General features: G+C 36.1%; 1 protein-coding gene across 9 annotated transcripts in view; it reads right to left on the reverse strand.

Moving 5' to 3' along the window:
• Nucleotides 1-283: 283 nt before the first annotated feature.
• Nucleotides 284-16,719, reverse strand: part of LOC128994651 (H(+)/Cl(-) exchange transporter 5-like) — a 28,170-nt gene continuing 11,734 nt past the window's right edge. For 8 of the 9 annotated variants that reach the window (XM_054419341.1, XM_054419334.1, XM_054419342.1 and 5 more), the window contains 13 exons: nt 16,169-16,299; nt 15,184-15,396; nt 14,770-14,931; nt 13,382-13,529; nt 12,753-12,892; nt 10,653-10,835; nt 9,345-9,559; nt 6,496-6,637; nt 5,191-5,398; nt 4,190-4,400; nt 3,013-3,176; nt 2,588-2,804; nt 284-1,139 (listed from right to left, as the gene is read on the reverse strand). In XM_054419341.1, the coding sequence (XP_054275316.1) occupies nt 1,049-1,139; nt 2,588-2,804; nt 3,013-3,176; nt 4,190-4,400; nt 5,191-5,398; nt 6,496-6,637; nt 9,345-9,559; nt 10,653-10,835; nt 12,753-12,892; nt 13,382-13,529; nt 14,770-14,931; nt 15,184-15,396; nt 16,169-16,299 (2,225 nt within the window). In that variant the 3' untranslated portion in view covers nt 284-1,048. The remainder of the gene's footprint in view (nt 1,140-2,587; nt 2,805-3,012; nt 3,177-4,189; nt 4,401-5,190; nt 5,399-6,495; nt 6,638-9,344; nt 9,560-10,652; nt 10,836-12,752; nt 12,893-13,381; nt 13,530-14,769; nt 14,932-15,183; nt 15,397-16,168; nt 16,300-16,719) is intronic. The other variant, XM_054419337.1, reaches the window with a different exon arrangement.

A 16,719-nucleotide genomic window follows, 5' to 3' on the forward strand; every position in this document is an offset into this window, starting at 1 on the left:
TGATTTGATTTGATTTAACTGAACAATAACAAAATCCTTATACAACCCACTGACTAAAGGACTAACAATCACTACTCATAACCTCTAAGAGAGGTTATGTTTTTGTTTATCACCACTCGTTGCCAAATATAATCAGCTGGTTGGTGTCCGGTGAAACTCATCTCAGTACAGTAGTACGTTTGATTAAGGATTCAATCAGGATTAAATCCTTGTGTGGGAAGTTCTGTAGTGTTGTGTAAATACATTTCCAAGGCAGTTAAAATAAACTCCTTAAGAACCAAGAGATTTTTTAAAATTTTATTACTACAAATAAAATTATGAACATGAATAAGTAACTAAAACAAGGCTATTGATTTAAAAAAGTATACATGTATATATTAAATAATAAAGAAATAAATACTCTGAATATCAATATAAAATTAATTTATCACCATGAAACAATTAGAAACATTTATGGTCAGTACAATTGAAAACAAATATAAAATCAACAAATAATAATAATGTTAGACATACACAATTATTGTACCTATTGCATATTGAAATAACTATGAGATTAGACTAAAACTATTTAAACAGTATGAAATTATCGTCATATCAACATTTCTTCTTCAACAATTTACATTTAATCCTCTAGTAGCCTAGTATAAATATGTATATGTATTTACACACATAATTAACCATAGTAAAGACTACATAAAATTATAGTAAAAATTAAAAATAAATATAGGCGACCCTTTTATGACCGAAAACAAATTTCATAGCAGTTACAAAATTGCATAATCTAAACAAATTAACTAACCATAATTTTCAAAGAAAAACAATCACTTGCCCTACATAACATTTTAAGTAGCCGAAAATATCGTAAAAGATAACCTATACCTTAAATAATAATACCTGTTTCATGCAACATTTTTGACTAAGGATTCCTCTTGAAAGACTATATATAACCATGGTCTATAAAAGGGTGAGTAAAATTTATTACGATAATAATACACTGAGAATAAAAATTAATGTTATCACAAAATCAACCGAGTGAAGTGATGCGAGTTCAGTTGAACAGCACGGTACTGGGGTCCTCGTTGTCTATTTGCTTGATGTACCGCAACACATCTTTCTTGGTGATCACACCCAACAAGCGACTGAAACAGACCATGTAACATATCCAATGAATCTATAAAAACAGTTCTTTAGAACATTTGTAACAATACATACATTGAAAATACTAATCCACCCTTCGCCATGATCTTGGTGTACAGGGCAGGATCGATGGGTTTTAATACTTATAGATGATATTAGTTAAATTTCATAGGTTATTGTAAGAGCCAACAAATCAATAAATATGTTTGTAAAAGGTAGCAAATAAAATGGACACTAAATAAAGGTTATGCCTAAGGAGCATATACAATAGTTATTTGTGTTATTAAGCGCAAAATGGCACTTCGCTGCACATGACAGAAATGTTAATGGTAGAGCCGCAGGCGTGTGTGGGAAGCTTCTCGAGTGTGTCACGATACACATATTTTTCCTATAGTTACTTATAAACAATTAGTCTTTCAAACACTAAACATCACGTTTTTTTTAGGTTAGGTGAAATCCAAGCGCTGAACGAAAATAGAATGTTGACACGAAACAACAGGTTAAGTCGTAGTATCAATACTCAAAAGGCTGTGAAACACTGTACCAGCTGATCGTAGTCTCAGTATAATAAGTGTTGCCAACTTATTTTCAAGCGTACATGTATTACGTGCCTTAAAAAAGCACACTGTTTTGTTTTGTGTTGTGTGGTTGGAATACTGGACAGCGCCAAAACGTTTCTTACACGTATTGCGTGCCTTATAAAAAAACACTGTTTTGTTTTGTGTTGTTTGATTGGAATACTGGAGAGCGGCAAAGCAGAAAGTAAAGGCGGCAATAAGCTACTTGGCACTCTATGACTTACCTGTATGCATTTTTTCTACGGTGAGCTAATTGCTACCCCTTTATTGAACAAATTAAATTCTTGGCATAGAGGCTGTTTTTGCTATTATTGATGTCTTGCATAAAATTCTATTTTTGAAAAGTTATTGTAAACTAAAATAGCTAATTCCCTAAGAGGGGAGTTTACGGAGTAATTATAGACAAATTACCCCCCACCCCTTCACGCTTTGATAAGGGAAGTTTCTTTAGTTTGGTTGTTCTGAGGTGTCAAAGAGGGTTAATCCAGGCCTGTTGGCTACAAATTCATGCCACAAACCATAACAGTTTAGTGTTAGAAACTATTGAGAACCCCGGTTAACCGAAATAAGGGGGGGGGAGAGCTGTTTCGGATAACCAATTTTTCGGTCAACCTATAATATGCAAAAATTAGCCAATGAAGTGCCACGGTGCGCAGGAAAAATTAATTTAAGGCAATGCATAATTCAGTGTTTATTTTTAGCTATAAAAATGCTACAATGGGTTAGAAAATACTTCAAATTACGCAGTTTTCTTTTACATACCACTTTGCTGTATCACATCTACCGCATACTGCAAAGACTTGTAGCCTACTGTACACCAAATTTGGTTAGGTCTATACAAATTACTACTTAGTGAAGATCTAAAAACTCACCCATTATGAGTGACCAGAGTCTGCCGCAGTCCCAGTTTGCGGAACATGTCTATGACAGTCTCCATGGGTGTCTGGTCAGTGATGGCGATGGGTGCCATGTCCAGTATCCGTGCCAGTGGCAGCGGTGCCGGCGCTCCTGGTGCCAACCCTGGCGCTTCCGGCACAAACAGCACCAAAGAGTCTCCCCGTAGACCTTCCATTGTACGCTTAGCATTCTCTGTACACAGAGTCATGTTGTAACTAGATTGACTAAGTTATACAATTTTGTAAGATTTTGTGTTTGCCAGCTCTTTTTTATAAAACTTAACTACACTTAAGTATTAATCTAATTTGAATATAACTTAACTGCAACACTTACTGTTTAGTGTTTGGCAATTATTGATACAATGAACAAAAGTTACTAGGACAAAAGCAAAAGCACATACCGATGGCGAGATTGAGATCCCTCCTGAGCACAAAACCGACCAGGTACTGAGATTCTCGTGAGACTACGACAGGGAAGCCCTTGTGTTCTGTGTCTTTCAACAGAATTTCTACGTCTTCTACAGTCATTGAGTCCTGAGTCAGGATGCTGAGTGGCTCACTTCTCCTGCAAACACAAATGTGTCAGTGGAATATTTAATTAAGTTCAATATCAGCTTGTTATGTATAAAAACATAAAATCAATAATAAGCATTAAATAATATTAATTTGGAGACATTCAGTAAAAGTTTTAAAAGGAAAAATGTTGTATGTTTGGTCATAAATAATGGTTAATGGCATAGAATAACAATGAGCAAAATAAATGCTTGGATTTGTTGGTTTGAATGGTAAAATATCTTTTACATTTTGGAGAAAATACAGTTTTTTGGGTACAAAATATCCTGCAGCCTGATTTGACCGGTTAAAAAACTCATTCAAATAGATAATGGTTTACAAGATATATTGAATCCCAAGAAAATTGGAATTCCATCCCCATGTTAAAGTTTTTGTCAGGTTTTTGATCAAATGTGTCTTAGTTAATGTGAGCCACCTACAGATTGCACTGATATGAATTACTGATTTCTGCCAATTACAAGATGGTTTTTACCAAGTCAAACTGATGAAATGACTTATTATGAGCTATATTAACTTATGACCCAGTAACTATGTCAGTAACAAAAAATAAGGTACAAAATAGAGTTTTAGACACTAGAGCAATCTGTGACTGGCTCACACAACTACATTAGTTTTTAGTAAAAAATTGGCGACAGCTGTTCCATATTAATAGATAGGATTCTTCTTCTGTATCCAATAGTCAATGATATAGGTTACAGTGCATACAGAAGTGTACAAATAATATAATTTGATTGTTTGTTTTTTTTTCTGGGAACTATAAAACAAAAAAGTATAGTTAGTGGACGTATAATGGCTACTTCCCATTGAGGAAATTCACTATGAGTGAAACAAACAACAACTAATTTAACAGTAATTTCATCATAGGAAATTCTTAATTATGCTAACTACCAGTAAACACTGTAACAAAATTTTATGGCTACAGTTAAAATAATTGCAATAATAGGAAAAAAAATATATACATGACTAGTTTAAAATACTCAAGAATTGAGCGAGAAAAGTTCATACTTGGGTTGCATGACGTCAGCGGCTAGAGCAGTGTGAGCATACTCTTCCTTGCTGTCCAGGAAGGGATAGCCGTTGAGGTTGATGTGAGCGTCATAGACACCCTGACGGCCTAGAGCGTCACCTACCCACTTGCTGGCCATTGCTGCAGCCATGAGTGGCACGATGTAGCGGACTCCACCCGTCAATTCAAACATGATCACCACCAGCGACACTACACCACACAAAGTAAATGTTATAACACGACAATACAAATACTAATAGACATTACTTTAACAATGAAAAGGATTATGGTTACTCCCAATCGTCATACTAAAACCTTCCAACTGGATATGATGATTGGTAAAATTGATGTCAAAGATTACGAGCTTTAACAGTAATTCCTGTACACAGGACTAAGATAAATGTAGGTGTAGTAAAAATTCAAAATATTCTGTAAGTCAATGTTATGGTGAAATAATGTGCAAATTAAATAGTTTTCTAGTAGTTCTGAGTCTGACACCAGAATCATCCAAATGTAAAATTATTCTCGACAAACACTGATTAATTACTAATTAAATACTCAAATGCCTAACCATTATACACTTTGAAAGGTGACAAGCATTTAGTCACTGTAATTTTGCGTTCAAACCATTTATCAAGGCCATCGGTCCAATTTGTAGACAATAGACAGTTAGATTTCAAGATGTTTTTTCAATCTTTGTTAAACATCAAAGTTTTCTGATTCAAAAACATAGCATTAGGCTATATGGAACACGTATTAATTTAACAGCTTATAGTTGTATTGTTATTTCCTTGAGTTTTTTTGTTTGTTTATACTGTATTTTGTAAATAAAGCATAGTAATACTTTTCCAGAGACCATTGTATTTAACCACAGCGTGCTCTGTTGCTAGTAAATGACATAAAACTGACTACGAAGTAATGTAGTTTCAAATATTACTCGGTTACACAGATATTGTTTATTATTTAATTACAAAAGTAAATGCCTAAGTAAAAAACACACCTGTCATCCGGGTGACCCCTCCAAGTACTGCGGCTGCCCCGACCATAGCGTAGAGTCCGGGTGTGATACAGTCATCACCCGAGACACACTCTCCCCCAAACACCCAAATATGAGGGTAGTGATAGGCCAACTGTTGTACACAGATGCCCACTATCCGTCCAATGATACCTCCCAGACATAGGCTGGGTATGAACAATCCACACGGCACCTGCACACAAGCACAACAATACGTTTCATCATAGTGAAAAACATTTTAAAAACCATTTTGTTAATGGTCCTAAATTCATTAAATCATGATAAAAATAGTATTCTGATTTTACTTTTACTCGTTACTCATCACATTACTGAGGTGGAAAAAACATCTAAATTGTAAGGAGATAAACCAAATTAATAACCATTTGGGCTACAACATTAGATTTATCGGACACAGGACTAACTGAGCCAAACTTACATTGCAATTATTATCAATGCCATACGGCTGTAAACTACTAGCATTGACTATTGGATACTCATCATAAGTCATTCCCTAAGTTTGACTTGGTTAAAAAGATTGTGTATTCAGCAAAATATAAGGCCGGTATCCACAGTGCGAGGCAGCTCTCTGCGAATGCCTCGTTGCGAATGCTAGGCTTTGCCTCGGACTGTGGATACCGGGGTTGCTCGCTGTGAGGCGCTCGCGTCGCACAATGTGAGGCGAGCCGTGTACTTATCGGTCTCAGAGCAGTGCTCAAAGAAAGGTGCCTCGCTCCGAGCTGTGCGTCATCATGGATTGTCAAGACATGATCAGAGATTTAGTGAAGTGTTATGGAAAGCAAAGCGGGTGGTTCGCGTGCTCGCAGTGAGCATTCATGTTTACAAACTAGCTGCCAGCTAAAGAGCTCACCCTGAGGCAGATGGCACGAGGCATTTGCAGCGAGCAGCCTCACACTGTGGATATCGGCCTTTAGTAATTTAGATCAGCGCAATCTCCAATCTGTAGGTGGCTCACATCAACTGTGACGACTTTGAAAAAAAATTTGGCTACAAATTTAACATGGGGATGGAATATCTAGTTGTATTGATAGTCGAAGCTACTAGGTTCAAGTTTAAGAGCTAGGTTTAGGCTCGGTAGGCTGTTAAATCTGATCAATGGCCGAAGATCTAAGGAGTTGCAGACAGATGATTGAGGATTTAAATCTTATCACAGTGTACACTGTATAATTTTCAAATGGGGTCTCACAGACCAGGGGTTTCGGTTAACGTCAGCCTAGGTAGGGCTTCGGTATTAGTGTTAATGATAATCCAGCTGCTTTCAAACAGACCTACCTTCATGCCGAAAGTGAAGATGACAGTCACCAGTTTGAATATAAGGGCCAATATGAGTAGAATGACAGCATGGTAGACCCCTGATCCCGCTGAGGACTCTTCTACTGCTTGTGTCACATTGTTGCGCGTGTACACATAGTCACTGTCAAACATTTACAATCTTCAATTATTAATTATGTTCAAATAGTCCACTTCAAAGATATCTTCAATAGATATGTTTAAAGTATCTTGGTGTAATTGATGAACAATTATGCAATTTTTTTACACAATTACAGGCAAGCAATATCAAATTGAAGATGTTGGAGGTCTTTTTAGCCTTGAATTTGTTCATACACATTTCATACACATGGGTCTCATATGTCTGAGTGAAGAGTGTACCAAGCAAAGCAAGGGGCGAGCCTGTACAGTATGAAAATGAACTGTGGAAATTACAGTGATTTAAAATAGCACTAACTGGACGCAAACCCTGCCTTGGTATCACAGCTTATGGTACGGCTCGACTGACTGAGCCACTGACTCATAAATTAACTTTTTAAGGTAAACTGAAACTCCCTCAATTACTTTTTGTGGGTACCTTGACTAAAAGTTCCTGTAACAATACCTCATTTTAACTAAGAAAAAAGTCTGTTATCAATGGTCTTTTAATTAGGGGTCACTTTACAGTATAGTCTTTTTTTAGTCCTCCCATACATAGTATTTTTATAGAGGAAGTATTGTTTTCAAAAAAAATTTTGAGTTTGAGTTTTAAGTGGATATATTCTTTTTGGGTCCCCCTGAAATAAACCCAAAAAAGTGGTTTTGGAGGAGACGTCTGTCTATGTGTGTGGATGTGTACAGAGATACAGACCACACCTGTAGTCCGATTTTGATGAAATTTGGTATATAGACACTAACCCATCTCCAGGCATTTTTTTAATTTTTTTGCAATTTGGGGTTTAATGGTGGGTTTTCCATAAAAACCCATAAAATAATAAAACAATTGAATTTTCTAAAAAATGGCTGATCGATTTTGATAAAAATTTAGTCAGTTATATCCCTTTAAACTCTGAACTAAATGGTACATCCCATTTCTGTAAAAATTACCTACGGTTTAAAAGTTATTGTAACCTATGTTATTTACAAAAAAAACCCATAAAATGATGGAAAACCGGATAAAAAAAAAACAGTTTTAATTAAAATTAGTAGGTATGTTATGGCCCTTAAACTAAACAAAATAGTGCAATATACATTAGCCATTGCTGTAAAACTTTCATTTTCAAAGTTACCTATTGCAACTTTTGTGATTTTCCCTATAAAATATAAAAGTTACTCCTACCACATACCCAAGATAAAGGTTGTTGTTGACAAGCTAATGGGGACAAGTATGTGTCAGATTGCTGATACCATTTATTTTATTTAGCATAAGAACTAACATTTGATTTTATAAGTAAATTGGTAGTATTGCTATAAGTTTTTTCTATTTAAAGCAATAAAGATAATTCAGTGTGAGTTTAAGCATGTAAAGTATTGTACAGCAAAATGTCTTTGATTTTAAGAATTGTTGAGTGGAAAGGAAGCTTATCTAGAGAAGTAGTCCACTCTAGCACTAGAAACACAAAACTTTACACTATACACAAAATTGACAACATTTCATTGTCACAACAAATGATGTTTAATACATCTACTAACTCACAATTTTCTTGGTTGAAGCTCCTGTAACACTGAAATATTCTAATAATTGCAGGGCTGTGCGAATCCAGAAATTTTGGTTCGAATCCGAATCCGAATCATAGCTGTACAGATTTTATCGAATCCGAATATTTTAATTAATCCCGAGTCGAATCTGGGTCGAATCCGAATCTCAAATTTACAGCCATTATCGAACCTGGATCGAATCCGAATCTGAAATTTAAAGCTGTTATCGAATCCGAATATTTAAACGTGTTCAGAGTCGAATCCAAATCCGAGGAAAGTCAGCAGTACCAATTTTCACATTTTTAGACCACATTTTCTGGGGCTGAAATAACTTAGGGAATTGCTTAAAAAAATTCTTGAAATGGGCCAAATAAAAAAGTTATAAAATTTAGGCCTACCTATTTGAAGTTTTGAAACTAAAAAATTGGGCATAAGTTAGGCATACCACCTAGGCCTAAGTTACTCGCTAAAAGTGATGGACTACCAATTTGTGTAGTCTAAAACATAGGCCCAGCCTATTATACATCTCGGTGTTAATCCTCCACACAAGCCTATGTCTGCATTACTATTACAAGTAACATCTAACACTGTGAGGTTAAGTTTACTGATAGCCAAGATAGGGTTTAAATGCGACCTACACTAATGTGCCTAAAGCCTAACACCAAGTTGGTCAGGTTCCTAACATGAACCAGTCAACAGCAAATCGGAGTGCACAAGTAGTTTTTTAGTGTCTAAAAAATTATATTGAAAATTATATTCAATCAGAATCTAGTAAATTTGAATATCGAATCCCAACTCGGATCTATTTCCAAGAAATTCGAATATCGAATCCGAACCCGGATCTCTTACCAGTAAATTTGAATATCGATTCCGAATCCGAATCCAGTTAGAAACAGTAGATTCGTTCTCGAATCCGAATCGAATCTCTTAAAAGATTCGGATTAGATTCGTTTTTCGAACTATTCGCACAGCCCTGAATAATTGTGTAGGCCAATGCAGTTTTGTGTTTCTGTGCCAGAATAAACTCTTCCCCATTCTGGTAAGCCTACTAACTCGTAGGATAATAAAGATAATTCAGTTGATGTTGATATACCGGTCCCACAAATTGTCTAATACTATTCTCCTGTAGCACCCTTCCCACAACATTTACATGAGATCTGTGGTATTTGACTCACCAGAGGCCGTAAGAGTCACCCACCCCGCACTGACTGAACAACAGCAGTATCAGCTGACTGGTGCTCATGCGTGTGAATCTGTTGAGGTAGCCAACAACAGCTGTGATGGCCGTCACTATCAACACCTCCGTCACTGGGTACTGGCCCAGCCTAGACACCTTGCGGTACCGGCACCAGTACAGGTTGGCCTTGATGAATATGGTGGCTATCACACCCTGGAGAAAATTATGACATCACAGTTACAAATTGAAATATGACTAAAGTAAGCTGGAGTAGACATACTGTACTTCAATATTGAAAAACTATTTTATTAAATTTTAATTCACACGAAAGCAGTTTGGCTGGTTAACATTATTTTTAAAAGGAATAGATTTAAGCTAGATTACCTGAAACAATCAAGAGCTAATAAATAAAAATGGTGTGCAAGCCGCTTGATTTTTTGAGCTGAGCCGAGCCCAGCCTAAAAGTTTGAGATCGAATGCCAAGTCAGAAAATCAACCTCGAGACAAGCTTTTACGATCAGCCAAGATAGTGAGAAAGAAAATTTCACACTTCTGCCCTGACTGCTGTTGGAATGATGAGGATACATTTTCTGTGATTTTGGGAGACAATGATGTATTTTCCACGACCACGGGAGATTTCCAGGATTTTGCCGCAATGATTATTTTCCTGTTACTGCAGAAGATATTCAGGATTTGGCTGTGATTGTGTAATACGACTAATGATGTTTCTGCGACCATGAGGTATGTTCCATATTTTGCCCCGAATGGGGTAGGGGGGGGGGGGGAGGACAGTGATGTTATCTATACAGCCAAGTGAAATGTTCAGGATTTTGTGGCGATCACAGAAAACAATGTTGGTTTCTACACAAGTGCGGCAGATGTTCAGAATCACGGCAGAATCCTTGATATCTCCTCTATTCATCTAGACATCGCCATCGTGTCTTGCGATTATAGAAACGTTATAGACGTCATCCACAATTGCGAAAAAGCAGGAGCTTTTCAATCGCACGATCTTCGCAAAAGCTCGGCTAAACCTTCATTTTCTGACTGGTGCTTAATCTTTTGAACTTATAGGCAAGACCCGTAATGCATAATTCTTTTAATCACAAAAAGAATAATAAACTCATTCATTTAGGACAAATTGTTCTTGAACTTTCATATACACTGTATTTTTAAAATTACACTTATTTCTGTGTGGAGCTTACACCCCTCAGTTAAAATCAAACAATAAACTTGTAACAAACATTTGATAACCCTAAAAATCTTCAATATTACAGATACTGTAAAAAAAACTGTTATTACTTACACCAATAACTCCTAAGCCCACGAAAGGAACCAGTTCAAAGAACATGAACGGCTTGTTGTATTCAACGTAGAACAACACAGAATGCTCGTTGCCGAAGGGGTTGATGGAACGAAGGACAAAAGCGGCGACCAGAGCACAGAAGAAGGATCTCCACAGAGTCTTCAGAGGAAAGTAGTAACTCACCTGCAGAGAATGAGTGGTTTTTTTTTTATATCACATAAAATTCGCATGTACAATCAAATCTATAGCCTATGAGGCTTATTAGCCTCACTTAAAGCACTTCACTACTACAAACATCCACAATGTTGATGGAAGCTGACTTCGAGGGACAGTAGGATTTCATAAGCAACTCCTTTCCAGATGGGAATAGATTTTTTTACATTTAACCCCACAACTTCCTCGGAAGCAACAGACTTGCCTCAGTTATCAGATTGTTGCCGTAGAGCTTTACATTATGGAGCTCATAGTCAATACCTAGGCATCAATTGCTTACTGCCTATAATTTAGGTAGCTCTTTGATTTTTTTAAATATGCATAACATTTATGTCATTTATTTATACCCATTTATAAACATCCTCACTTTAAGACGGTACACTGAAAAGATTTCAAAATGTACTATGACAGCTCTATAATATTCTACATTAATAAAGAATAACTTTAACCTACTATACATTGTAAAGAAAACACACACTCATTGAATAGGGTTTCATTGAATAGGATATATAGGATATTTTAAAATTTATGATTGTTTAACTGTGACGCATAGCGGCACGCTACATTTTGTATAGTGTCAGCAGTTTGCGAGTCAGGGCTTCATGTTGAGCTCGTCAGCCCACCGCAAATGCTTCCCCCCACCAATTCTCTCCCCACTTCTCTACTCCTCGGAAAACGTTGAACACGCAATCTAATCGTCTAGAAAGAATCCTTCAGAAAATGGATGAGTATTTATTTATGTTAATTATAGGTTTAGATACCAAGGCTAGTTAGCAAACCAAAGGGGGAGACCTCCAAGGGTCGCCCCAACATTGGTTATGTATACTCCTTGCCACCCTAACTTGAGGCAGCCCAAGGCCGCACTAGCTATACGGCGTGCGGCCTTGTGCTGCCTCAAGTTAGGGTGGCAAGGACTATAGGAATTAAATAATTGCCGGTTGAGGCCTTCAGCCTAGACCATTTCCAACATGAAAAAAGGAACACGTTTTTCCCAGTAGGCTTCCACAGTTTATCTGAGTTTCCGATTTAAGTACCCTAGTTCATTTCCAACCAAATTATCTTGCACATTGTCATTTTCTAGGTCACCGGTTTTTTGGAAGGATAAAACAGTAAATTAATTCTATAAAGGTAAACCAAAGCTGGCTAGCTAGCTTCCGGTCTAGGTAAAAGATCTCCGTCCTCTGGTCCCCAACTCGTCTTTCATGTAAATTATTTGGTAGCAGATTCAGCAAGCTTAAGTTAGTCTCAGAAGTATCACACATTTCCAAATTACACACTCACACACACACCCCAAGCCATCGCTAGGCCTACATAATTGTTGTGGTTCTATGTGCATAAAAATTTATTAAACCAGTAGATTTAATGATGAGGTTTGATTAGTAAAATTATGATAACCTTTACAAATTGAGATTTTACTAGGCCTATTATTGAAAATATGAATCAGGGAATACAAATGCAAATTATATTTAACATGGTGCTTGAAAATATATCTATGTACAAACTGATTTTGTGATAAATACATATTTGAGGTTGTGTAAAAATTAATTGAATGGACAGGTGGAAAATCCATATCAAAATGAGACAAACAAGTTTTTGGTAGCAGATTGGAAAATTAAACCAATTATTTATTCTAAACCGTGCCTATGTCAACAAATTAAAATAACATTGACAAACAAGAGCCCAATTTACTGAGACAGACTGTTTCATCTTGTATATATAATTTGCAATTAGGTATCTAAACTATAAAATATTTTCCTTTTTTGTATAGGTCCCTTTATTATAAAAACATAAGTTCAACACATTATTTGATTTTAACCTTCCTTTATCACCAGTGTAAGGAGAATTAACACTCAGTTATTAATTGCCTCAAACAAATATTCAACTTACTTCTTCAAGACTGAAAAGCACTCCTCCAATCGGAGCTCCGAAAGCAACAGACACCCCAGCTGCGGCGGCAGCTGACAAAATCTCTCGCTTTTTAGCTTCATTTTTCCCATACTTTGGGAAGAGATAGGATAAAATGTTACCTATAAATAGAGTAAAAAATAATATAATGTAAACCTACTTGAAAATGTAACAGCACTATAAATAAGTATGCTAAGCACACACAAAAGGGTTTGACTGAACTAAGTCGATTATACTGGGGGTAATGTAAGAATAGTAGTTGGTAGGCATACTCTTCTGTTATACTGACCACACCAGGGTTTTGCTGTTCTATCCACCCCAAAAAGTTAAGTTGTAAATTTAAAAATTGACTTTCATTTAAAATATTTTGTTACTAACCTAACCTACTGGTGTGGTCGGTTTAACAAAACAGTACGGAATAACTTGTAAGGTGATTTTTACAAATTTGAAATTTACATGAAAACTCAAGATCTTTTATATAACAAAAAAAAGTCAAAATGACAACTGTCTTTAAATTCTGATCTAGGGTTTCCAATCCATCACAAAATATTTATAGTTTAGCTCACAAAACGTTCTTAAAACACGTTAATTGGGTGTTAGTTTTGACTGACCTATACAGCAGGCGATGTGCACCATAGGGCCCTCCTTGCCCAGGCTGAGGCCGGCAGACACTGCCAACATGATGCCTACAGACTTTATGATCAATGTCCACTTGCCCAGATACCCTCTGATGATAAACCCACTCAGAATCGTCTTGATCTACAACCAACAAAGTAATTATATAGACTACTAGTAAATCAAAGTTTTGCCTCTGTGTGCGACAACCATTCAACACTTTGGATGTGTCTGAAATTTTTGCAAAAACAACTCAATATTAAGCAGATTAAAACAGATCAATTAGTTTTTGTTAAATCCAGGAATTACAGGTAGCATTACATTGACTGGGAAGGTGGTGAAGTCCTGTAATCCAGCTACTAGGTCACGGATTGTGGATATTTATAGGCATGCACTGTGAATGCAATACTCCCCGGTGAGGATTAACGTTTGCACTAGTGAGTACTACGACAATCCGCAGTAGTATCCTGATAATTAGACAAATTGGTTAATTACTAGGCAAAAATGTGGTTCGGATTCCACTGTAAACTGTAGGTGACCCCCTAGTTGCCATTGGCTATGGGCTATTAATTAACAGCTGTGTATTGATAACTGTGTAGGTTAACTGTGCATTACATTTGGTATTGAGTTATATGTAGCTACAAGTAATCAAAATTTACAAAGTATTCTAATCCTTCAAAAAAGGGCAATAAGAATCATGTTAAATCTGGATGATGAAGAATCGGCCAAAAAATATTTTTATTTTATATATATTGCACACTATATATATATAAAATACATGCATGTGAGGGCTTCTGAAGACAAGGTGCCACTGCTGGGGGATAATCATAGATATAATACTAGGCATAAAAATTATCCATCCGTAACACAACACAAACTGGAGTTTTATAACAAGAAACCAACAGCTGCAGGAATTGAGTTTTTGTACCATCTACTAAAAGAAATATTTGATATAAAAAAACATTACGTCTTTAAAAAAAAAAACTTAAATTGTTACTAATTGATAGAGCATTTTACTCATTTGAAGAGTTTTACAACATGTAATTACATTAATTAAATTGTCCTGTTTTATTTAGTATAACCAAGTATTTTTAATTAGTAATAAGCTGTTTTGACGCCATTTAGTATTTATTTATGCATATATTTCATGTATATAATGTATAAATCTTGAATAAAGCTTTTCTGATTCTGATTCTGTGTCTGAGGAACATGTCAGCCTTAGCCCCTAACAAGACTACAAGACTTCATTCTACACTCATCTCCATTCATACTTGGCTTAAAATACCTACAATTGTATGGTCACCATTTAAGATTAAAGCATTGAAGTATTAAAGTAAAGTACATATATACCGAACCTTTGAAAATATCAATAAGGCTTATTTACCTCAGGAATACCAGAGCCACAAGCGTAAGGGGCGAACATCCTAACTAGGGATGCGGCCAGTAGAGCAAACAGCAATGCCCACAACACGTAGAAGATGTACTGTATGATGTAGGCTCCAGCACCAATCTTTGTATCAGCTATCAGCTCTGACCAAGTAAGCCACTGAAACATTCACATTTCTCGGTAATTTTTATATTCTATTTAACCACCTACTATTTATTTTTGCTATTCTTGGTGTGCAAAAATTGATCTAGGTGTAAGTGGAACTTTTGACTACGGAACAGGCCATTGTATTCCCGTGTTAAAGTTGTAAGAACAAAATTTGTGATAGTTCAATTGTGTTTTTGACAGAATGCAGAAAAGAATTTTTACTGAGGAGACAAAACTGAATTCTAGATCAGTAAGTAGACCTACCTGAGAGCAGTTTCCTTTGTCGTCAAACGAGGTTTCATTGGAAGACCAGCAGCATTGCTCCTCGTTGAGCCAGAACGCTTGGGGACACAGGCCATACTTGAGGTCTGACATCCATGTAGCTCCTATGTCTATGACACCAGCCACACAACCAGTGACTAGACCTACCAGCAGCACACACAACCAGCCAGACCAGGCGTCATGGGCCCCTCTCACCTACACAAATAATAATTTTATCATAGATTGGGAGGAGTTTGCAGGACCGATTTATTTTACTTCAAGTAAGATTGTTTTGGAAAGTATTAATTTAAATAAAATTAATATTAACTGTTGTAGACCTACTACAAGGGTTTATATATAACTTTTGTACATGATCTCCCACATATTGCAGTAAAATCGCACATCTTCTGCAGTCTTGACGAAATCATTAACATCTTCTGCAGTCACAGCGAAATCATACATGTCTATGATCACGTGGGTGATCTATGCAAAATTGAGAGTATCTTCTGTGGTCACAGTACACTTGTGAACGTATTCTACCATCACAACAACATAATCTTCATTAAACTGTGAACTTCCCATGTGATTGTTGATTTTTGAAAGTGCATCTTCGCAGACGCTTTCTACGATCGCAAAAATTAACATTCCGCCTGAAAATTGTTTCCAGCTCAAACCAATTCCTGAGGCCAACTGTTGACTCGACCCAACCCGAAAATATCAGGGGCAGTTTTCTATAGCCCATTTTGGTCTTCGGACCATCAGAATGAACAAATCTAAATTCATATTGCGTGTGTGGTTAAATCTAAATGAAGAATAATTTTTAATAAAAAATTTTCTGTCAACAGAAAATGGGCTATCCGAACCAGCTCTCTTTATCTTGGTTAGTCATGGTTTTACTATACATACTACAGCATTTCAACTAATCATTCAACAACTACTAAATTCATTCTCAATGTGAATGAAAACATTTTTTAAATAAACATCTTACCAAATCAAAGATGGAGTTTTGCTTTCGCTTGACGATGTACCTATGGCGCATTCTATCTCTGGCGATGTCTCTCTGCCAATCGATGGTGTGGAAGTCCTCATACTGACCAATGCCCGGAATGTCATCTGTATCTAGAACAGTGCAATACATGTAGTACTAAAACATGTAGGGAAATAGTTTCACTGATAAATAATCTAGTATATGGTGATATTATGTTTCCTAATAATAAAGAAGAGCATTGCACAAGTGTTATTTTGCTGTTGCATAGAATTTACATCAGAGATTGAACCGCACTCAAAAAATGTTTATTTAATAGAATCATGTGTTTTGTTTGTACAAACGTTTTTGGTACAATTGAATGTGGATTGAAATGCAGACTTCAGCAAGAAAGTGATTTCATAGTTACCTGTACATAGTGTGACATTTGTACATTATGAGCTACAAATATAATTCTAGTAATTATTGTTATTCCTGTCAAACAGAAACAGTGGGAAATGATTCACATGGAGACAAAAATCTAAGCAAATTTTTTTTTCTTTAGTTAAGAAATG

This window comes from Macrosteles quadrilineatus, unplaced genomic scaffold (assembly GCF_028750875.1).
Source record: "Macrosteles quadrilineatus isolate MER2022 unplaced genomic scaffold, UCM_ALF_1.0 Scaffold_5__1_contigs__length_97177068, whole genome shotgun sequence".
Classification (NCBI taxonomy): Eukaryota; Metazoa; Arthropoda; class Insecta; order Hemiptera; family Cicadellidae; genus Macrosteles; species Macrosteles quadrilineatus.